Source organism: Rattus norvegicus, chromosome 9 (assembly GCF_036323735.1).
Source record: "Rattus norvegicus strain BN/NHsdMcwi chromosome 9, GRCr8, whole genome shotgun sequence".
Taxonomy (NCBI): Eukaryota; Metazoa; Chordata; class Mammalia; order Rodentia; family Muridae; genus Rattus; species Rattus norvegicus.
Genome location: NC_086027.1, coordinates 99,413,751 through 99,436,634, shown reverse-complemented (window position 1 = coordinate 99,436,634; position 22,884 = coordinate 99,413,751). Strand labels below are relative to the sequence as shown.

At 45.8% G+C, this 22,884-nt stretch overlaps 1 protein-coding gene across 4 annotated transcripts; it reads left to right on the top strand.

The window, feature by feature from the left end:
• Positions 1-372: 372 nt before the first annotated feature.
• On the top strand, positions 373-22,654 carry Ilkap (ILK associated serine/threonine phosphatase). 4 transcript variants are annotated; one of them, NM_022606.2, is made up of 12 exons: positions 373-473; positions 8,359-8,424; positions 8,893-8,949; positions 10,963-11,082; positions 12,126-12,252; positions 14,742-14,848; positions 15,416-15,509; positions 16,689-16,776; positions 17,896-18,017; positions 20,715-20,834; positions 22,087-22,168; positions 22,403-22,637. In NM_022606.2, the coding sequence occupies exons 1-12, from the start codon at positions 419-421 to the stop codon at positions 22,541-22,543; spliced, it is 1,179 nt and encodes a 392-aa protein (NP_072128.2). In that variant the 5' UTR covers positions 373-418; the 3' UTR covers positions 22,544-22,637. The 4 variants fall into 4 exon arrangements, with proteins under 4 accessions (NP_072128.2, XP_038940098.1, XP_038940097.1 ...); XM_063267686.1 differs by lacking the exon at positions 373-473 and adding an exon at positions 8,525-8,571 and having other exon boundaries at positions 8,373-8,424; positions 22,403-22,654; XM_039084170.2 differs by lacking the exon at positions 373-473 and having other exon boundaries at positions 8,357-8,447; positions 10,963-11,072; positions 22,403-22,654.
• Positions 22,655-22,884: the final 230 nt, after the last annotated feature.

Below are 22,884 nucleotides of genomic sequence, written 5' to 3'. Positions count from 1 at the left end.
CTGGACAGTGATGGTGTTTTGTTTTTATCCCAGTAGGACAGCTGAGGCCCCGCTGAGCGCCATTCTGCTTCCGAGCGGCCAGAAGGTGCTTTGCCTGCTCGGTCGCACTGGGCACAGCGGATAGGTGCAGACCTGCCTCCCCGGCCAAAAGCCAGTCTAAATGTCAGGCTCGGCGCCACTACTCCCTTCTTCCCGGGAAACGCCGTAACAATTCATCACGAGACCAAATGTCTAGGCTAAAAGTGCCTGTGCGCTTGCGCAGCCCACCCCCGCCCCGCCCCCCGCGCGTAGCACTCTGGGGCGGCGGCTGCGCGGCGCGCGATTGGCAGGGTCTCCCGCGGTGAGTGACGGCGCCGCCGCCGCCGCCGCTGCCGCCGCCCAGGCTAGCGCGGAGCCTCCGCTCCATCGCCCCGCCGCCATGGACCTATTCGGGGACTTGCCGGAGCCCGAGCGCGCGCCGCGGCCGTCTGCCGGTAAGCGGCACCGGGAAGAGGGCGGCGCCGGGATGCGCTGCCTCCGCCATCTTCGCGCCACCGCCGTCTCAGTCTCGGCCTGTGCCTCCCGAGGCCGCAGCGACCGCGCGGTCCCTGTACGGGCCTCGCGAGGCACACGCACGAAGTCCCGCGCCATAGGGTCGGGGCACTATGGCTTTAATATGGCCACAGCAAGACTCCCAGCCGAATGTACTGGTCCCGGGCCTATCTGCGTACTGGAAATCCCGAGAACTTAACAAGTTTTCGACTCCCAGTACCTCGGTGCGGGGCGCCTGCACGGCCAATGCAGGGCGCTGTGACTGGCTGGCCCGGAGGTGGGGGGCGTATACAGCCCAGGTTTTGGGAACGTCTTTGGCAGGGAATAGAAAGGTGGAGAGACCCAGCCTTTGCCTTCAGAGCGTTCAGTTCTGATCGCAGATGCATGTGTAAGAACCATGGGAAGCACCAAGCGTCCAGAATAACGGTACCCGAAGACTAGTGAGAAAGACCGGGGAAGGAAGCGGCCCTTAGCGGGGGCTTCGCGAGATGGAACAATGTTCAAAAGTGGGAGGGCTCAGATCTCCAGCTTGGCACAGCAGAACGGGCTAGCATGGAAGAATGCTGGGACTTGGGGTCATGAGAAGGTATTGACCTGTCCTCTTCACGACCTGTGCTTTGGTTTCTTACCTGCGCACCTCCAAACTACTGAGATGCTTTGTAGTGTCATCTTTTTTGTAGTTGCTTCTGGTAGTGACACGGTTATTTCCTTCCACCAACCACTCTGATGGTACAGGATCTTCTAAGTAACTAGGCCTTGAGTCTGTGAATTTGATCCAGCCATTCTTTTTGAAGATAAGCGCCGTTACAGTTGTGAGTGAAGCTAGCCTCGTATAGGCAGTCTTGCATCGGTCACTGGAGTATATATAACCTCTGTCTGAATGTGCTTGGATTGGGTTACCAGTTGTGCCTAGAAATTTGTTATCATTTGTAGTCCCTATTGCTTTTTATTCAAAATTATTTTGGGTCTTCTCCTTGGTCAAGGCTCTTGACATAAAATCTTAACAACTCCTTACTAGAACTTGGGACTTAGCATATAAGTGCAGGGGGCGCATCCTGGTCTCCTCCCCCAGGCCACCCCCAAAGCTCAGCTTTCAACCCAGGCTGACCTTGCATAGTGGTGGTGGGGTATTTAAGATTCTTTGCCCAAGGAGTGCATCTGGGAACTGTTTCCTTCTTGACAGAAGGATATGGACAGTGTTACACAGTGTATTCTTGAAGTTTTAAAACAAGACAGGCTTCCAGAATTTGTGGAGCATAGAAAGCTGAGTGCTAAATACTGAAGAGATTGGGAGAATTTAGATTCAGAGTTACTTTAGCGAACTGATAAAACATCTTAGATAAACCTGTGGGGGGAGCACCCCCCATAACACCTGTAATCCCAGCACTCTATAGAGGCCTAGGCAGAGTTCCAGGCTAGTGTAGACCATATAATGAGACTTTGTTTCAAAAAACAGCAACAGTACCAACAAAATAGTTACATAACATCCTAACAAGAGGAGGTTTTGTTTTAATGGTTTCAAGTGTTTTGCCTGAATGCATGTCTGCACCACCTGTGTCTGTTAGCTACAGAGGCTCAGAAGTGGGGGGGTAGGATCTCTTGGAACTCGAGTTACAGATAGTTGTGAGCTGCCATTTCTGTGCTGGTATTGAACAGCCAGTGCTCTTAACTGCTGAGCCATCATCTCAAGCTCCAAGATGATGATTTAAAAATTAATACTATATTTTAAACAATAAATCATTAGTGCTGTGGTTTAAAAGTAATTTGTATACTGTACTCTTTACTTCTAGCTGGTAGTAGGACCTGGGAGAATGGAGCTGATAAATGAGGCTGACTGACTTCTCATGTAATATAGCCAACTTCATTCAGAGGGTTAAGAGTCGCATGAGTAAAGTGTACAATCAGAAGGCCAAGCTGCACTTTGCAAAAGTGTTTCCCATAACGGCATAGACATTTGATTGAATAATAGCGGTAGACAATACCGAGTAATCTAAAATAAACTCACTCTGATCCGATACACCTGGGAAAACACAAAACACACCCCAAGAACAATTATGTGTTTTGAAGAAACTGAGGTCATAAGACTCTCTTGTCTTGTTTTCTCACAGGCACTTAGAATTCTCCTCACAGAACTCCATTCTCTGACCATGTTCAGACACCATACGTTGCTTCAGTAAATGGAGTGGATTGCTAAGTAGTCAGAAGGATAAGACTAAATTGCATAGTGACCCTACTCATCCATGGTGGGGTCAGTATATCAAAATTTGCAAAATAGTACCAGGAGCAATAAAAAAAAGAGTTGAGTCATTTCCACACACTAGAGTGAGGTATATGGGAAACGGAAGTGGCTGTATCTTCAGATCAAACTCTACACTGCTCTCACCTTCAGGAGCTGTTGGCAAATACGTGTGAGAGGTGGCGCCTCCTGCAGGTACTGTGTGGAATAAAGAGAACCTATAGGTGCATTCAGTGGACTGCGTGACCCAGGTTGGATTATACAGTCAGGGCTTTGTAGATGATAGGGAGTGACATCCCTGGGTCTGCTCTGTAACAGCAACTTAAAGGGGCAGTTGCAGTGATTCTGTAACAAGAGGAGGCATGTTTTGTTCAATTCTTTTGGTTTGTTATTTTAGTGTCACATTTTTTAAAAAGATTTATTTATTACATATAAGTACACTGTAGCTGTCTTCAGACACACCAGAAGAGGGCATCAGATCTCATTACAGATGGTTGTGAGCCACCATGTGGTTGCTGGGATTTGAACTCAGGACCTCTGGAAGAGCAGTCAGTGCTCTTAACCACTAAGCCATCTCTCCAGCCCTTAGTGTCACATCTTATGTTCATACCCACAAGACAAATTTTTATAAACTGGAAAAAGTATGTCGAAAGTACGTGTTTTATGTCTAAATATTGTACTGAATTCAGGCTTCACTCCAGGACTTTAAAGATTTTGATAGTTGAGTATATCATCTTAGAAAATGATTAATCTCTTGCAGAAAGGAATTATATTTATTTTAGGTCAATAGAAGAACTTATAGGTACATAAAATGCTGACATAGGTGGATTGGTTTCATAGAGAGGTTCGAGTGTTTGCTTGTTAGACTGTTAGGTTCAAAACTGCTGTCAGCCTGGAACTAGAGCCCAGGGTAGAACACCTGCCTAGCACATGTAAGGCCTTGGGTCCAGAGCTGGTACCAGAAAGCAAAGCACCTGTCGGTCATGGCTGTTACTCAGTGGAAGAGCACATATTCAGTATGAAAAATCTTTTGAGTTTATTCCTCAGTTCCTCAAATAAAACTGATGTTAGTTGTCAAGGACTGCTTGCCTGCTAGAGTAACTTAAAAGCATGTATTTTAGGAGCCAAGGTGAAGACATGTGTGTAATCTGAGCAGTGGGAGTAAAAAAGTAAGATAGCAGTTGAGGAAGTGTGCAGACTTCGGCTTCTAGCCTTTACACAGACACAGTATTTATCTGAAAAGTACTTCATGAGTATTTATTTGAAAAATATTGAAAACACAAGCAGAAACGTTAAAATATCAGAAGAAAGCATTATTTCTAAAACAGTGTATAAGCAAGAAAAAGTAAGTCATAGTTAAAGTGAACTGAGAAAAGAATTACAATATATGTTTTGAAGGATTAATATAGTAATGCCTAATGATTGGAAGACTCTCAGAACTAATAAAAAGTCAACCCCTTAGTACATAGCTTTAATCCCAACACTTAACAGGCAGAGGCAGGCAAATCTCTAAATTCAAGGCCAGGTTGGTCTAGGTCTACACAGCAAGTTCCAGGACAGTCAGGCTACATAGTGAAACAGTGTCTCAAGCAAACAAAGGACAAAGAAGTCTTATATAGAATGGAGAAGATGTGGTGCCTGGATACATAGTGGGAAGGAGGGAATGGATGATACTAGCTGTGATTGGAAGGGTACACAGTTCATTCCCTGTTAGTGTTATGCTGCAAAGTTTTGGCTGATAAGTCCCATAGTATAATATGTGCGACCCACACCATTGTCTAAGGTCCAATGTGGTGTTCGTAACCTACAGGACATTTTAAAGGATCCACATACAAACATGTTTGACCATACTGCTGATATGCAGGATGACTAAAGAGGTCCTCATGAGCCATCCTGGGGTTGTGCTGCAGAACTGTAAGGATGTGGCCTGGCCTTGGTGAAGTCCAAGGCAGGTGCCCAGCAAGAGCCCACACTGGGTTTGCGTCTCCATTCCACTCCCCATAGTCCATTTATCTTAGGCAGGTATTTGGCCTTTGGGGGTCTCAGCTTCCTTCTCATTGAGTAGTAACAGTCAGTACATTATAGGGTCGTTATAGTAATCAGTTGAGTTAGAACATTTAGAGCGTCTTAGAAGCAGTGAGTATTTCATTTTACAACTCAGTCTCAATTGTGGCTAGCAAGATGGGAACGTAGTCTCTCTTTGTTTAATACTTCTGGTGAGAGGGTACAAGGTACTGTCCTTTAGTGACAGTGCTGTTTGAACACTCAGTGCTCTGGCTGAAGAGGGACTGGACTGACATGGAGCTGACGTCTGCTGTGAAGAGTGCCTGTGAGATCTGGGAAGACACCTGTACCTATGCAAAGACTTCTCCTATTGGACCTGAGTAGTGGAAAGGCCGCGCTTAGATGAGGAAGGCTGCTGCTGCTCAGGTCGGCCTCCTGGCTGTAATATATACATGCTTCTCTTCTTAAGAGGCTGGGCCTGCTGCTATCCTGACCCACTGAATGAGGTGTGCTTGTCCCAGTTATCTAATTTTAAAAAGACTTAGGTTATATGGGTGTTTGCCTGTATGTATGTACACCACGTCTGTCTGGTGCCCCCAGAGATCAGAGGACAGTGTTGGATCCCCTGGAACTGGAGTTATGGATGGTTGTGAGCCACCATGTGGGTGCTAAGAATTGAACCTAGGCCTTCTGCAAGAGGAAATACTGCCGAGCTCTCTCATCATCCTCCAATCAAATACAGTTTTGAGTGTCAGGGGAAGAGGCATTTTGATTGTTAGACCTTTGGAGGTGAGCTTATAGAATATTAGGGGTTTTGTAGAGGAATCAATACATAGAGTAAGTAACACTTTAGTGTTCTGCTTCTTAGAGTTGGTTCGCTTGTGTCTGTGGGTGCCATACTTGTGGATTCAATGTACCACAAATGGAAACAGATTTTAAAAGCGGTAGTGAGCATGTGCAGACTGGTTTCTAGTTATCCTTGCTTAGATGATGCAGTCAAGGGGCATTTTTGTAGTTATTGTGTACTGGGTGGGCACAAATATTCTAGAGAGGGTGTGGCATAGGGGACGAGGACGGTGGGTTGTTTGGGTAAGATGACGTTCGTATAAGACAGCAGTCCTCTCTGGATTTGGGTATTGGAGTAGTTCCAGAAGCAGTGCTTCATTGAGCCTAAAAGGAGCTGGGGACAATCAAGGACGGCTTTGCCGTACATTTCCACACAGTTGTGTGTCTGGAGAAAAATGAAAGTGTTTGTGATTCCTCAGCTTGTTGGGGGAATCCTAAGGGTTAGAACATATCTTTTCATTTGTAATATGGAAATAAAATAAAAGAGATTGTGTTAGCTTTAGGTGATTTGTATGCATTTAGGCACTTCTAAATATCCCCAAGACATTTATTTCTTTGGAATTGATAAATTCTACTTTTTGTTTTAAAGAGAAGAGTTAGGCTACAGGGATGGGTAAAGTGCTTTCCACACAGTTTGAAGATGAGTTCAGATCTCCACTGCCTGTGTAAATGTAGGGTGAGCATGAGGTCTACCTGTATTCCCAACACTTGGGGACAGAGATGGATTTCTGAAGCAAACTGGCTAGCTAGATGGGCCAAATGAGCAAGCTCTGGCTTCAAAAGACCCTGACTCAATATACAATGTGGAGAAGATGAAGCAAGACAGCCAGCGTCTACCTCTGCCCTCCATCCTCATGGTGCTTAAGCACACTCATATGTAAATACACATGTCAGAAGGAGAATTGATACCCAGCTCATCTTTATATGGAGAACAATCATGATCATAAATAAACCCCTTGAATATAAATGAATTTAAGTGAATTGATTTAATATTTTACATGTGGTCTAAAACAAACAGTAGCACAAGGTCTGTGTTGGGTGTGTGGGTGCTAGGAATTAACCCCAGATCCTCTGCAAGAGCACCATAGGAGGTAAGCATGCTATATAGTGGTCATTTATACCCAGCAATACATTCTAACAACCTATGTAGATGCTAAAAACTCTGTAAAACTCTATGTTCTATCCTGTACTTGTGTGAGAGCTTGACAGAAACGAATAGTAAAATAATCAAAATACCATAATAAGTGTGTGTTTTGGGGGCTTGAGAGATTGGCCCAGTGGCTAAGAGCACTTCTTGCTCTTGTAGAAGACACAGGTTCCATTCCCAGCACCCACGTGGTAGCTTGCAACCATATGCAGCTCCAGAGGCTTCAAAGCCTTCTTTTGATCTCTGGGTATCAGGCATACACACGGTATACAGACAGACATAGATACAGGCAAAACACTTGTACACATAAAACTAAATAAATGTAATTAAAAAAATAGTGTGTGCTTTGGGGACATTCGTAGGTAAAATAAAAGTTGCTTAAATATAGATAGTGTAATTCTGTGACAGTCACTCTGATAACCCAAATGGCCCAAATCTGAGGGGTTAAGTGACAGGCAGTACAGAGAGACCAAAGATGCCCTGGGAGATGAGATACACAGTGGGTTAGGGATAGCACAAGGTTTCATTACACTAACTTAGAATAGTGTGCAGCTGAAAATGAGTTATTTTGATAGTTTCCCATTTAATACAATTGGGCTGCCACTGATACTGCATAACCGAATCTGAAAAGTGTAGGTAAGGAGTCTGCTTACCCCTTCCCACCAGGATGTTTTTCTCTAGATTCTCGTGTGTCAGTTCGTATATTTTAATAGTTTCCGTAGACTTTTGGAAGACTTCTAGAAGCTGAGGAGTAAGGAATAATGATTACATTTTATGTGAAAAGTGATAATGGGGCATAAAACATCTAGAATTTAATCTTCACTTTTTAGATTAAAAAGACAAGAAAAAACCAGGAACATTTTTTGGCTTTCTAATGAGGCCTGTCCATTTTCAGCTGAGATAAGTTTTCTCCATTGGCTCATATTGCTGGTGACACCAGGTTATAACAGATTCTCACCTGTTGCACAAGTCGCCAAAATAGCATTCAGTAGTTTCCACGGGCCTTTGAAGGCTCCCTCTGCTTCTCAACTCTGCCTTGAGGTACCAAAGTCATCTTTTCTCTTTCAGTGATTCTCGTTTAAGGGAAGATTTTAGGAACAAGGGTGTACTGAGTGTAGTTCACTGGTAGAGCACACACTTAGCATGCATTCCACACTCAATATTGGCGCTGGAAGAGAAAGGGGAGGAAGAGCGATGGTGGCACATGCACACCTTTTGCCTCAACACTCGGGCTGCAGAGGCAGGAGGATCTCTGTGAGTTTAAGGTCAGTTTGGTCTTCATTGTGAGTTTCAGGCCAGGGCTATATTGATCCTTCCCCCCAAAAAGAAAAAAGCTAAATATGTTTTAAATTTAGCATCTGCTAGGGTGTCATTTCATTGTTTTTATGTTGACTGTGACTTTTGGAAACAGAGACCTTTTCTAGTGAATAGCTGTCCTGAAGAGATTTTTTTAAAAAAATTATGTCTGCTTAACAGAAAAGAGAAAATTTAACTCATAGCAACATACCTCACAGAAGGAGAGGGCACTTGTGTGTTCCCTGTAGAAGTGTGACCTGGTGACCATCTGCTCTCTAAGACAGGTTTTCTGTTTTAGGGAAAGAAGCACAGGAAGGACCCGTGCTCTTCGAGGACCTGCCCCCGACCAGCAGTACTGACTCAGGTACAGTCTTCAGGCTCTCCCAGGTGTGTGTCAACGTCTACTCATCCTGGGATTGTAGTTGTCTCAATCTTTCTCCCTTTCCCCCATTTTTAACACACAGATGTTTTAGGTGTTGGCTGTCTTTAAGTTTTGAACCCATGGCCTCAGGTAAGGCAGAAAGACCTGCAGTAGGTAGGCCTGAGAAGTGCTGCATAAACAGGACCAACGTTTCCTCTGGTTCAGTTCAGTGTTTTACTGGTTGAAGTGAGATTCAGCTCATTTAAGACAGAATTTCTATTTCCTTTGAAATCATAGGACTTTAAATTAGGTTCCGGATATATTACTCCCTGCAGACTGAGTTGCACTGGATTGACACAGTTCTGAATTTGTCTCAATATCCTGCTGCATAGGTGTCCTGGTGGGGATGGATTCTGAAACTGAAGCCTGCTTTGTCATTTTGGACTCACTCTGGGTTCTCCTGTGTTTCAGGATCTGGGGGACCTTTACTCTTTGATGGTCTTCCACCTGCTGGCAGCGGCAATTCAGGTAGGCAAATAACATGGAGGTGTGGCTGGAAATAACCCGTGTTCTGCCACTGTGTGAACTGTGTGCACAGGTTTTAGCAGGACTTTGAATGACATTAAAGTATAGTGCAGATAAGGTTATTAAAACTGAATGGACACCCTCAGGTAGAAGCAGAGATCAGAAACCTCAGTATTGTATCAACCAGTTTGTCACTTGTCCTTAACTTTGCCTTCACCTGCTAGGCTGATTTTTTTTTTTTAAGAATTAAGATCCAGGCATGTGGCTCCTGCCTGTCATCTCTGTATTCAGAAGGCTAAATCAGAAGAAACTTGAATTCGAGACTAGCCTGGGCTACATAATGAGACCATGCCTCAAAATAATAACAATCGTGTAAAAGTTCAGAAAGTCTTCTGAACTTTCCTATTAACTTTTCTAAAAATTTCAGTCTGTTACTCTGATCTGCCTTACGTCCCCCACAGACACAGATGCACGACAATGTTCTGTTTTGTGTTCTGTAAGGGAGAGCTATGACTGTTAGGTTATAGCTGCAGACTGATTATCCCATCCAATTGACAGCCTCTCACTTGGAGTTGCTGTGTGGAGATTGAGGAGAGGCTGCAGGTGGTTCTATTTTTTTGTGGTTAAAAGTTCATTTGTTGCCTGTGAACATTTCCATAGCATATTTCCCTGTGAAATCAGTAGGATTGCTTAGGGGTAAAGCATTTAATTGTCTTCTATAAGAATCCCAAAGTTTGGGGTTGGGGATTTAGCTCAGTGGTAGAGCGCTTGCCCGCAAGGCCCTGGGTTCGGTCCCCAACTCCGAAAAAAAGAAAAGGAAAAAAAAATCCCAAAGTTTTCAGGACTAGGGACTCATATATCAAAAACTGCAGCACGCTCATGTCAGTCAGCCTTGAAAACTGTCCTAATAAAGTCAGTGTTCTTAATTATATGAGGGCTAATATGCAAATCAAGTGTAGATTTAACTTTAAAATAATTCAGCCTGGCTACTTGTTACTCATTAGAAGACTTACACAGCATGTATAATCTGGTACTCAGTATTCTGGATTTCTTGGGAGTTGGCCCTGTGCTAGTCTGTAAGACAGGTCCTAGTGAAGAGTCTCTGATACACAGACCGTGTCCTGTGGTGCAGTGGCACTCACCTAGAGGCTGTTAACAGCAGTATACTTGTCTATTTTGAATTAGAAAGAATACAGAAAGGAAAACAGTAAGCAGCCTGATGCTCATGGAGACATTTTCTCAGTAAGTTGCTCTTTTATGTGGAGTGTCATGCATTCTGTAACATACATTCTTGTAGCTCTTGCAAGGAGAGGAACTTAGCCCAGAGCTTTTTCTTTTTGCTAACAAGTAGGTTGGATAGTGACTGCAGAGAGCACTCACAGACATTTGACCTAACAGGCACCACAGTAGGTGGTTTGTTTCTTGTCCCTGTTGATGTTTACACAGTCTCTGGAGATGGTATACCCTCACCATGTTGTGAAGAAACTGTGGCTGGAAGACTAGAAACTGAAGCCAGCTAGACCTCATGGTCTCCAAACACACAAGTACTGCTGGGGCAGGCAGCTAGGTTGCTTGATACAGAGGCAGGGGCAGCTCCAGCCTTTCTGATAGAGCCTGCCTTTTAACCTTAGTTAAGCTTTTTAGGAATGTGTTGTTTGGACTTGTTCAGGAGCATATGTTTGCTGCAGCTTTTGGGATAGCCCTGTCAGTCACCAAGGGTCTGTGGATGTAGCACATCATGAATATGCTGGAGGCTAGAAGTCTAAGTTTGTATTCAAAATTCTGCTATTGAGAAATCTCCGGGTCAGAGACTCTCAGGTTCTTGATTCTGCCTGGATGTTGCCCTGTCTTCTGTCTTTCTAATCAGAAGTCGTAGCCTGGGCATTTCCTGGGCACTGCATGTGTTGGTCCTTGCCTAACGTGCATTCATGTCTCCAGCCCAAGTGGACGGAGCCTGGTCTGCTGGTGACTCTGCAGTCTGTAGCTGTTTCTGTCTGGCCTTTACTTCATTTCTAGGTTCTCTTGCCACATCAGGCTCCCAGGTGGTGAAGAACGAAGGAAAAGGAGCAAAGAGGAAAGCCCCTGAGGAAGAGAAGAATGGCGGTGAAGAGCTTGTGGAAAAGAAAGTTTGTAAAGGTTTTCAGACAGTTTGAAAACAAATGTATCAGATTTTATACCTTAAACATCCCAGAGCAAAGCCAGTGTCAGCTTCTAACTGTAGCACTTCCCTGAGTGTAAGAAGGGCTTGGCCCCCTTTTGCAAATGATATGTAAGACTGCCTTTGCTTTTCATGTATTTGCCTGACCTGACAGGAAACCATATTGTTCCTCAGCATTGAGAAGGACGTTTTTCTTAGTCCTCTTCAGAAATGGCTGACTTTTGACAATCCATTCTTTCTGACGACTAGTCTTTGTTTAAAAACTCTTCGTTTAAAAACTTGTTTAAAGCTTTGACTAAGAGAAATAGCTGTAGACTTCCCTTTCTGTGCTGACGGAGAGAAATGACTGAAAACTTTCACTTCCTCTATGAAGAGTCACCTGAGTGAGAGTGGTGCCACCTGTGTGGCAGTGCTGCTGGGCATGGCCAAAGCATCTCTTGTAGAAGTGCTCCAGGAGTTTGTAGAGAACTTCAAGCAGGCAGCCCTAACTGTGCCGCCATTCTGTGCTGCTGCAGACTCCCTGACCCTTCACTTCTCAGTTGGCAGGAAAGTGGCCGTTACCACTGTTGGCAGCCTGGCGCATACGGAGAACATACTTCAGGGTCTCCAGCAGTGTAGTTGCCAACTCTACTGATTTGAAGATTTTAGAAATGGGAGTTTTTGTGTCCTCATTAAATTGTCAGCAGATTAAGTTTACCCTTGGGGATCTCTCCTCTGATCCTTAGTCCCACCTCCACGTGAGGCAGCACTTCTTTGACTCTGATCTCTTTAGGTGGAGCTCAGATCTTCTGTCTGTGCTCACCTCTGATCTCACATGTCTATCACAGCTCAGGCTTTCTGTCAGAACCCTGATTGTGGCTATAGCCTTAGACCTGGGGAGATGCCTTGAGGGACCTTGCTTATTAGTACCATGGAGATGCGGCTGAGCAGGGCTGCCATAGTACCTCTTAATTTGCTCTGGGACTAGGGCTTCTAGAGGGTAAGGCACAGTTTTGTATGGCTTTTTGTTTTTTTTCCTCAGCCTCTTCGGTGATCTTTGGTTTGAAAGGCTACGTGGCAGAGCGGAAGGGTGAGAGGGAGGAGATGCAGGACGCCCATGTCATCCTGAATGATATCACTCAGGAGTGTAATCCTCCATCATCTCTCATGTGAGTGTACATTCCAGCAAGCCTGCTGATGTTCGTTTCTCCTCGTTCTACCAAGCTTTGGACTGTGTGAAGATGCTTCTCCAAGAAAGACTGATGCCATGAGTAACCTGCTTTTTGCATCAGTGGATCTTAGATGGGAAAATATTTTTGAGATAGTTATTACCATCCGAGGATATTTTTGTTGTCACAGTGCAGCAAGCAGTGGATATTGGTATTTGATGGGTAGAGACAAGAATATTACATTGCTAAACATAGGACTGCCCCTCAACAAAGATTTGACCAGTCTAAAATTTCATCAGGGTTGCACCTGAGTGCCGCTGAGTGGGAACTGCCTCCCCTGCTACGGACTTCATGCAGTTGTGCTCTCCTAGTGACTGATGAGCTTCCTCTGTGTCCTAGAGAGTAGATGGATTGAAGATCACTGAGTAAAGCCTGCAGGAAGTGTGGGTGTGGTGGTACATGCTTGTCAGCCTGTTCTGAATTCCCAGCACTCAGTGGATGTGGAGTTTCTGGGTGGAGTTCCTGGCAAGCCTTAGAACTAACAGAAACAAAACTGAGCAGAGTTCTATGGCACTGGGAGAGCTGTACAGATAGACAATAAGGGCCCAGCAAGACCACGATAGTCAAAATGACCAGGAAGAAAGAAAGAAAGTGGTGCACACATGGAACTGAAGCCTCTAGTCAGTTCTCAGGCCCAGGAGATACAAGCAGACAGTAGCACATTGCATGACTGCCATCTTTCTGTTATATACATAGCACGAGGTATCGAACAACTGCATAGTTAAAATATTTCATCTGTAATTGAGAATTGCACAATGTGCATGCTGTGGTTTTCCCTGATACACACAGTGTGCTAGCAGCTGTCATCCAGCTTGTCATTGTGGCTGCTGCAAAGCCAATGGTCATGATAGAGACAAGAACATGGTAGGTTCTAAGCCAGGAAAGAGCCTGGGGAAGAATCCCCAGATAATACCAGTTGCACAGTGACAGGTCCCAAGTCGTAAGCCAGATGAGACTTGTTTTCTCATAATGTCTTACATTGCAAAGGAATGCAAAGAAGTTGAAAGAAAAGTTGATCTTAACCCTAAATGTCATTTCTCAGAAAGAGTTTTCTTTCCAATGCAGTTTTTTAAATTAAAATTGTGTGCATGTATGATGCGGGTGGAGGTGCACACGGGAAACGGCGCCTGTGCAGTTGTCAGTGGATAGCTTTGTGCTTGGTTCTCTATCCACCATGACGTGGGTCCAGGGATTGAACTCAAGTTGTTAGGCTTTCCAGACACTTTTTACCCAGTGCACCATCTCGCTGGCCCTGAAGTAAGTTTTTTATTTTTTGGAGACATGGTAGCACTATGTAATCGTGGCTGGCTCAATGTGCAGACTAAGCCGCACTTGAACTCACAGAGATCTGCCTGCCTCTGCCTCCCTCTGCTGTGAGTAAAGGCGTGTGCTCCACATCTGCCTCGTGGCTTTTACTATCTGTGGGTTTTCTCACAAATGTTGAGTAGGAAATAGGAATGAGAAGATCTAAGCTTTGCAGTTAGACATTAATCAACACTTAGGCAACAGTCTTGGAACTTCTCCCGAGTTCTTTTGAACATCTTTGACAAGAGTTGTAAATGAATAACTTTTTTTCATTTTTTAACAAAGTCTGATTTAAATGGGATAAAGTTCTGAATTCACTAAGAAATTATATAGCTTACTTGAGAAATTTTATTTATTTTATGTGTATAAGTTTTTGCCTTCATGTATGTATATGTACCACATGCATGCATGTGACCCAGAGAAGTCAGAAGAGGGCTTTGAATCCCCTGGAACTGGAGTAATGGATGCTGGGAACTGAACCTGGATCTTCTGCAAGAGCCATCTCTCCAGCCCATAGCTTAGTTTTTTAAACAAATGTGGTTTTGTGTCTTAAGATAAGGTCTCGCGGGGTTGGGGATTTAGCTCAGCGGTAGAGCACTTGCCTAGCGAGCACAAGGCCCTGGGTTCGGTCCCCAGCTCCGGAAAAAAAAAAGATAAGGTCTCGCTCTGTATGTCAAGCAGGTCTTGGAATTTACAACTTAGCCAGGGCTGGCTTCAAACTCTTATCAGTTCTCATGCTCCAGCCTCCTGTGTTCTGGGATAACAGGTGTGAGCTACTATACTGGACTCAAATTTGAGTTTCTAACAATTAAAGTGGATGAAACTTACTTAACTCTCTTAAATATTACTATCCTTTCCCACACGCTAGTGTGACTGGTATCTCAACAGTGTGAATTTCCCGTTCACCGCTTGAGATGAGACTTCAAAGCTTCAATGAAGCTGAGAGTGGTGAGATACCCATCTGGAACCTCAGCACAGCTGGGCAGGGCCACAAGGGTCTGTAATTGGAGGCCAGACTGGGCTAAATATGGAGCCCTCATCTCAAAACTAAATAATGCAAGTTTCAGTAAAGAGGTGTGCTCATTGGTTTAAGGATGTAATTAACTTTTAATTCATTCTTCTAGTACTCGGGTTTCATACTTTGCTGTTTTTGATGGACATGGAGGAATTCGAGCCTCGAAATTTGCTGCACAGAATTTGCACCAGAACTTAATCAGGAAATTTCCTAAAGGTGAGACTGAGAACTGACCCTGTGGACATTTGACCTGTTGTTTGCATGGCTCAGTCTGTCAGATTGGGTGCTCTGCTTGGGCAGAGAGTCATTGATGTGTTTAGGGATATAGCAGCTGATAGTTCACCTGAATAGCATGCATGAGGCCCTAGATTCAGTCCTCACGACCATGGATACTGGGTATTAGGGTCATGAGGCAGATCAGAAGGTCAGAAGTCAACTTCAGCTGCACAGTGAGTTTGAAGCCAGCCTGGGCTACATAAGACTGTCACCAGAAAAAAAAAAGTCTTTGACTTTTAAAGTTGTGAACTCAGGGATCAGAAGAGGCTGTGTGAGTAAAGCCTCAGATCTTAGCTTGTTGAGTGTCTGGAATGTGGTTATTGTCATCTGCCTCCACCCTTGGGAAACAGTACACCTGGATTGACATGGCACTCCCTCAGGTGAGGAGGTAGATTGTTGACAAGGACATGCTTAGAAAGAGTTTATATGTGAACACGACCAACAGAACCCAAGTGGGCAGCAGCTTCTCCTCCTGAAAGGTTCCTCTGTTTGACCCTTCTCCACTAGGAGATGTAATCAGTGTGGAGAAGACTGTGAAGAGGTGCCTGCTAGATACTTTTAAGCACACCGATGAAGAGTTCCTGAAACAGGCTTCAAGCCAGTGAGTATAAATCCATGCAGAATGCTCAGTGCATGGTGTTTTCCCGAGCATCCTTCAGGTCTTGTGATACTGTTTAGCAAAATGCTTTCTGTCTCAGGAGTACCCAGCACCATGTGTGAGCTCTTACAACCATTAACTACGAAGGATGTGGGGCCAGTGGGAAGCCAGTCAAGATGATTGCCACTAACTCTCATGACCTGAGTTCAGTTCCATATGGTAAAAGGAGATACTCCCTCAAAAGTTGACCTTGCCCTCCACACATATGCACGCACACACACCATGCACACATATACAATAATATATTTTAAGTAAATGAAATTTAAAAAGCAGAAAAAATGATTTTTAGAAAAATGTATGTTGGAGCTGCAGAGATAACTCTGTTTAAGAGCACAAGCTGCTCTTCTAGAGGACCCAGCTTCGCTCACAACTTCCTATAACTCTAGTTCCAAGGGATCCAATGTCCTCTTCCAGTCTCCAGGAGCACCAGGTGTGCACTTGAATACATGCAGGCAAGACACTCTTATATATAGGATGTGTCTCTGCAGCACAGTAATGAAAGCCCTTGACCTGGGCTATGTTAGCGAAAATTGGTGTTTGTTTTTAGTTTTGAGAGAAGGCTTCACTGTGTATCCCTGGCTGGCCTCAAAGTCAAAAAATTCTGCCTGCCTCTGGAGAGAACCACAGGTGTGCATGGCCTCTCCACGTCTAAAGTAAAGAGCCTTGTTTAGCTTGCTGTTCTGGACTTCGGTGCAGCATAGGCAACCCAGCTAGTCCGGACCTTTGACTCGAGTGGTGCATCATGGTGGCAGTGAATATCAGGATGCATGCTCATCTTTGTGCCAGACAGCACGAGACAGGGGAAATGGGCCCGGGCCCACAGTCCCCTTGAAGGACTTTGCAGGAAGACCCCACAGCTTCTTTAAAAGGAGACTTTCACAGTGACCTAAGATTTCTCATAAGGCCCCATCTCCTAGAGGTCTACAGTACTTCCTAATAGTGTTACCATGGGCTCCCAAGCTCTGATGCCGGAGCATCTGGGGACAGCACCCATTTCCAAACTGTGGAGTAGTTGAGAGGATACAGTCTGTTTTAGCTTGGCAGACTTGCTGTGTAGCTCTATTGGTTAGTCTCTGGGCACTCGCCAGTAGTGGTGACTGCATTTCTAATGTGTTTCCCCAGGAAGCCTGCCTGGAAAGACGGGTCCACTGCCACGTGTGTCCTGGCTGTGGACAACATCCTGTATATCGCCAACCTTGGAGATAGTCGGGTATGTGGCTCTGAGCCACCTGCTTAGGTGACAGCGTGTCTCAAGGAGAGAACTTCAGCAAGTTAAAGTGTTGGTGGCTTGTTGGGCCTTCTAGTGGGGTTGCTACAAGAGTGTTCCAGTGTGCACCTGGGGAGGAATCAACAGCTGAGTAAGGGCAGTCTGTTCTCCCAGAGGACCCTGAGCTGTCTGTTTTAACACCGAGATCCTGTCTCTTCCCTGCCAATATGGTTTTGTTTGTTTTGTTTTTTGCGTACCGTTAAGTGACACTGTGATTTGGAATGAAATCAGTGTGCCAGTAACTTAGATCCTTGTTTTTCTGACCACCATTGGTAGTGAATGAAAGTATTACATCCACCTTTCCAGAGCTCTTTGACTGCAGAGCAGCTTGAAAGCTCTGAAAGGAAAGTACAAAGCCAAGCCTGTCACAGCCCAGGAGCCCAGGGACAGTTTAGGAGGTGTAGGGCGTGGCCTTCCGTTCAAGCATGCTGCTTTTCCACCCAGCCCTGTGTCCTCAGTTGTCAGTGACCACTCACACTTTCGCAGCCTCTACAACTCCTCCTTGGTGCTTAGGGCTGGGTACCCATAACTAGGAGTGTAGCTGTAAACTGAGGTAACAGTTTGTCCTCAGGGAACTCATGTTCCTGGGAGCCCCTGTAGACAAGTTCTAGTATGTGTTTAGAACAAGTAACTCAAGCCAGAACAGAAGGAAAACTGTGTCACACCTCCTTCCCCACCTCCCCTGCAATTCTTCAAACCCAGACCCAGTCTGAACCCTGGTTCTTTATGTGACTTTAGGCAAATTACTGCTCTGGGTGCTGGTGTCCTCTGTGAAGCAGACACAGTAACTGTGATCTTGGCAGCACACACAGTGCTTGCCCATACCCTCCCCTCTCCTAGATAAACTCACAGACTTCTGACTTTGACCATGGTATACCAAAACTGAGGATTTCTCATCCTGACAGTGAGAACAACTTTCCTATTGCTATTTCTTTGATGCTGGATTCTCTGAGCTTCTGTATGTCGCAGGCCGCTGAATGTGAAGTCATTGTAAGTCTCCCTTCAACTGAGTCCTAGATGCTGCTCACTGAACTCCATGGTTTGTGGTCTCTGTCTTCCCAGGCAATCCTGTGTCGATATAACGAGGAAAGTCAAAAGCATGCAGCCTTAAGCCTCAGCAAAGAGCACAATCCAACTCAGTATGAAGAGCGCATGAGGATACAGAAGGCTGGAGGCAATGTCAGGTATCCAGGGCATTTATAGGAGCCCCAGGAACTGAGGCCTCCACACGCTTGAGGATTAGTGTGCGTACTAAGGTCCACTCTCAGGTCTGGTGCAGTGCATACGGATAACTTAGTTCGTCTGTGTCTCAGTAAAGGTAGAGAGTGGATGCCTGGCTGTACAGAGAGACGAAGTCAATCTCAAGTCAATACTTAGAGTTACCACTCACTATTTTCAGTGTGTCTGGGAAGCTTCTCTCATACTGTCCTTGTTTGGTTTTTTACTGGAGTCTCATCTAGCCCAGGCTGGCCTTAAACTCCTGATTTTCTGCCTCTAGCCCCTCGCTGCTGGGATTACTGGCCTGCCTTAGCACTGAATAAATTAGTTTCCAGAGGAAAATCTCTAGTGGTTAGTGGGCCAGACTCAGAGCTAGGCATGGGGATATGTGTGGCTTCAGCTACTGGGGAGGTTGAGACAGAGTATTTGAGTTCAGGAGTTCAAGGCCCACCTGCATAATGTGGTGAGGCACTCTCAGAAATTAGTTAGTAAGGGGACGCCTTCAGAGCGTGCTGTTGCTGACACCGAGGGTCACAGCTGGCTGTGCTGTCTCAGTCCACTTGCCACTGTCTTCAGAGGCCAAATGAGGACTTCATTTTCCTACTTCACGGACATTGCCTTCGGAATGTGACCACAAATGATTTGTGGTTCTTTCTATAATTGTCCTTTCAGGTTTGCTGTTGTTGTTCTGTTGGAGATAAATGTTCAAAGATCTACGTCTAGCTAAGCTCCTGGGATGCTTTGAAATTGAAGTTCGAATCTCTTCTATAAGTTGTATGAGAGCTGGGAGTCTTTGTGCATTGCCAGTGGGGATGGAGTGAGAGGCAGCCACTGTGGAGACTGCAGCTCTTCAGGTTACATGGGGTCACACAGGACTCAGCACCAGATTCCTGTACACCAGCAGTTCCTAACCCAAGGGCCATGATCCCTTTGGGTTGTTGAACGACCCTTTCAGAGGGGTCGAATATCAGATATTTACATTACAAGTCATAACAGTATCAAAGTTACAGTTATGAAGTAGCAACAAAATAACTTTTTTTTTTTTTTTATTAACTTGAGTATTTCTTATATACATTTCAAGTGTTATTCCCTTTCCCGGTTTCCGGGCAAACATCCCCCTCCCCCCTCCCCTTCCTTATGGGTGTTCCCCTCCCAACCCTCCCCCCATTGCCGCCCTCCCCCCATAGACTAGTTCACTGGGGGTTCAGTCTTAGCAGGACCCAGGGCTTCCCCTTCCACTGGTGCTCTTACTAGGATATTCATTGCTACCTATGGGGTCAGAGTCCAGGGTCAGTCCATGTATAGTCTTTAGGTAGTGGCTTAGTCCCTGGAAGCTCTGGTTGCTTGACATTGTTGTACTAACAAAATAACTTTATGATTGGGTCTCACCACAGCATGAGGAACTGTCTTAGGGTTGAGAACCACTGTTACATCGCGTTAGCAGTAGCCACAAGAGGGCAGCAATGTGGCCCATGGACAGATGGCATAAAGACTGGCATGTGTGCATTACAGCAAAGGCAGTGTGCAGCAGGGGTTCCTCTAGGAGCATGAAGAGAGGCCTGGTCTTCTTTGACACGGAACGGTCTAGCCTGACAAGCTTTCTGAAGGCACTGCCATTACAGTCTGTCAGCACCGTGGCCCTGTGACTGGGCTAAGTGCTAGTGTCATCACTGGCTTTGGGCTTCTGCTGTTCTCTAGGGTGGATCGTTCTTCCCCTTTTCCCACATTGCTAAAGGAGTCAGTGGTCTCCTACTTTCTTCAGCAACCAGATGAGCCCCAGACCAGATGAGCAGGAGTCTTAGTTTACGAGAACTGGAGTAGGAAGGCTCTGCATGTAGCTAGATCTGAGAGCTGCATTAGAGGTCCTGTCATGGCTCTTAAGTTTGGGGCTGCTTCCTATATGGGTGCTCCCAAACTGAGCACCCCTACTCTTCTTATTCAGTACTGCTCATAGGCACTTCCATTACTCCAGTTCTGTTTAATAATTTATATTCTAGGATGCTCTGTTTTTCCCAGGGGCCAGCAGAAGTCTTTAGGGATTACAACACATTCATTCAGGGCGACTGAACTGAGTCACGGGGGTGACTGGAATTAAGGCTCAGCTGAGTCCTGCCTCTAGAACTGTAGCACCAGCCCAGGAGGAGCTTCCTGTCGCACCTGTCTATCTGTACAGCATCTCATGTGTGACTTAAGAGCCTCAGGGATACCAAACCACCACACTGCTTTGGCATTTAGTAAGTCTTAAAAATGATGGCCTCAGAGCCCAGGGAGTCAACCATGGGAGCCTGGGCTAGCATGGTTCATGGGGGCAGTGGCACTCCTCACTGGTTCTCTTTGATCACAGTGTCTGCCTAAGGTACCTCTTCTTATTTACAGATCGTCTGGTTTTTCCTCTCACAAAAAACGTGTGAGTGAAATTATCACGAGTGAGGTTGTAGTCCTGATGTGAGTGTGAGTGAGATTATCACGAGTGAGGTTGTGTCCTGTTGATGTGTGAGTTCCAGGACAGCCAGGACTACACAAAGAAAACCTGTCTCAAAAAAAACTAAACAAACAAACAAACAAACAAAAAAAGTCAGACTCAGTTATTGTGGACTCTCAGTTTCTACTTTCAGGGGCCCATGGCCAGTCAAGTGAGAGTCTACCATTGTCCCCCATTTTAGAGATGGCCGTGTCTTGGGTGTGCTGGAGGTATCCCGCTCCATTGGAGATGGGCAGTACAAGCGTTGCGGGGTCACATCCGTGCCTGATATCAGACGCTGCCAGTTGACCCCCAATGACAGGTAAAAGCAAATGGTCACCAAAAGTGTGGGTGTACACACACAGGGACTTGTTTCTCTTGCTGATTTTTCTCCAATCTCTGTTCAGCCTTTGCTGGGAGAAGTTGAGGGGGTGGGGTATGCAGTGTGCCTGGCCCTGGGGTGCAGACACCTGTGGGTTCCAGTTTCATGGGGTCCATGGTGGTCAGGAAGCAAATGAGATGGGCACTGGCCTTCCCACAGGAGTGTAGGAGTTATACTAGGAGGCTTTAGTGTGGGGGAGGCACCCATTCCAGAGGGACTATATCCAGACCGTGTCAACTCACTCAAGTACAACATGAACAGCCAGGTCAGTGCTAACAGTGGTGGCTAGGAACTTGGAGGATGGAGGAGGACGAGACAAGAAGTTCTGGGGACAGACTGAGCGGGATCTGTGGGTTTGCCAAGGCCTTTGGGTTTTAGCTTATAATTGTGGAAAATCATAGGATCAAGACCCGAGTGGCTGAGAAAAACTTGCTGTTCAGGGTCTCCTGTTGCAGGTAGATCAAGACCAGCACAGGCTTGTGAGGGTAGCACAGGGAAGCTAGCAAGAGTGGCTAAGAGCAACAGACAGCACGCTCTGCTGACCCTAGCAGGATGGGGAAGGCTGAGGCAAACTATAAGCAGAAGGAATGGAAGGAGCTATTCTAGTGTTGCTTTAAATTCTTCTTGGTCACTGAGTTGTTGACAGGCACAGTACTACTGTTTTAGTTTTGAGGATTTTGTTTTATTTGTTTTTTTAATTAATTTTTTTTATGTGCATTGGTGTTCTACCTGGAAGTATGTCTGTATGAGGCTATCAGATCCTGGAGTTACAGTTGTGAGCCGCCAAGTGGGAGCTGGGATTTGAACCTAGGTCCTCTGGGAGAGCAGTCAGTGCTCCCAACTGCTGAGCCATCTCTCCAGCCCCTTGTTTTATTTTTTGCGACAGGGTCTCACTGTATACACCAGGCTGGCCTCTGCCAGCTGAGTACTGGGACTAAAGGCTCACATGACCAAGCCTGGCTGGTTTGGTTCTTTTGAGACAATGTGTCCTGTAGCCCTGCTGGTGTCAAACTTGCTGTGTAGCCAGAATGACCCTCTCTCCACCTTCAGAGCACTGAGATGACGTTTGTGCACCATTATTCTTTTTATTTTTAGGGTACTGAGTAGGCGCCAGCCACTCCTCACTGAGCTCTCAGGGCACCTTCCAGTCAAGGGCTTGTGACTGACACCCTGCTTTCCCCTTATACCTTAGGTTCATTTTGCTGGCTTGTGATGGGCTCTTCAAGGTCTTTACCCCAGAAGAAGCTGTGAACTTCATCTTGTCCTGCCTTGAGGTGAGACCTCTTAGAGGGTGTGCTGCTTGTCTCAGCTGCTTTCTTTCCATAGCCCTCCTTCCATGTCAGGAGTAATCTTTGAACTCTTTTCAGCATAAGCCCTGTGGTGGAGCTCACCAGTTACTGTCCTGTCAGCCTCTGTTAAGGACAGAGCAGGCCCTGTCCTAGCCGCAGTGTCTGGAGAGAATGACAGACGCTGCTGCCCTGTTCACTCAGATCCCATCCCTTTGGTAGGATGAGAAGATCCAGACCCGAGAAGGGAAGCCTGCTGTTGATGCCCGCTATGAAGCTGCATGCAACAGGCTGGCTAACAAGGCAGTGCAGCGGGGCTCGGCAGATAACGTGACGGTGATGGTGGTGAGGATAGGACACTGAGGCCGCACACTGCACGTGTGCTCTTGACTTGCAGGTTCATCTTGTTTGTGCACGCTGTGTGTACTCCTGTGGGGCTTCTATGGTTGTAAATAAAGGTTTCTTTTTTTCCTAGTTATTTGAGTGACTGGTCCTGGATTAACTGTGTTTGCTTTAGAATGTGCTCTGGATCTGGCCTTGTCAGAACCATCATGGGCATCATGGACAAGCTCATGATAACCTGTTAGTTCCCAGGCTCTTGCTGTCCCTGTGACCCTTTGGGAAGTGGGGCCTCGCAGTAGGATGATGGGATGCTGATGGGGCTCTGTTGAGTTTTCTGTGCAGAGTACATGTTGTGCGTTTCT

Bases quoted from the DNA above. Each gene is read 5' to 3' on its own strand.
- Ilkap (NM_022606.2), top strand. From the start codon at position 419: ATGGACCTATTCGGGGACTTGCCGGAGCCCGAGCGCGCGCCGCGGCCG. The intron at 14,849-15,415 runs GTGAGACTGAGA...CTTCTCCACTAG, and splicing joins AATCAGGAAATTTCCTAAAG to GAGATGTAATCAGTGTGGAG. The intron at 20,835-22,086 runs GTAAAAGCAAAT...CTTATACCTTAG, and splicing joins CAGTTGACCCCCAATGACAG to GTTCATTTTGCTGGCTTGTG.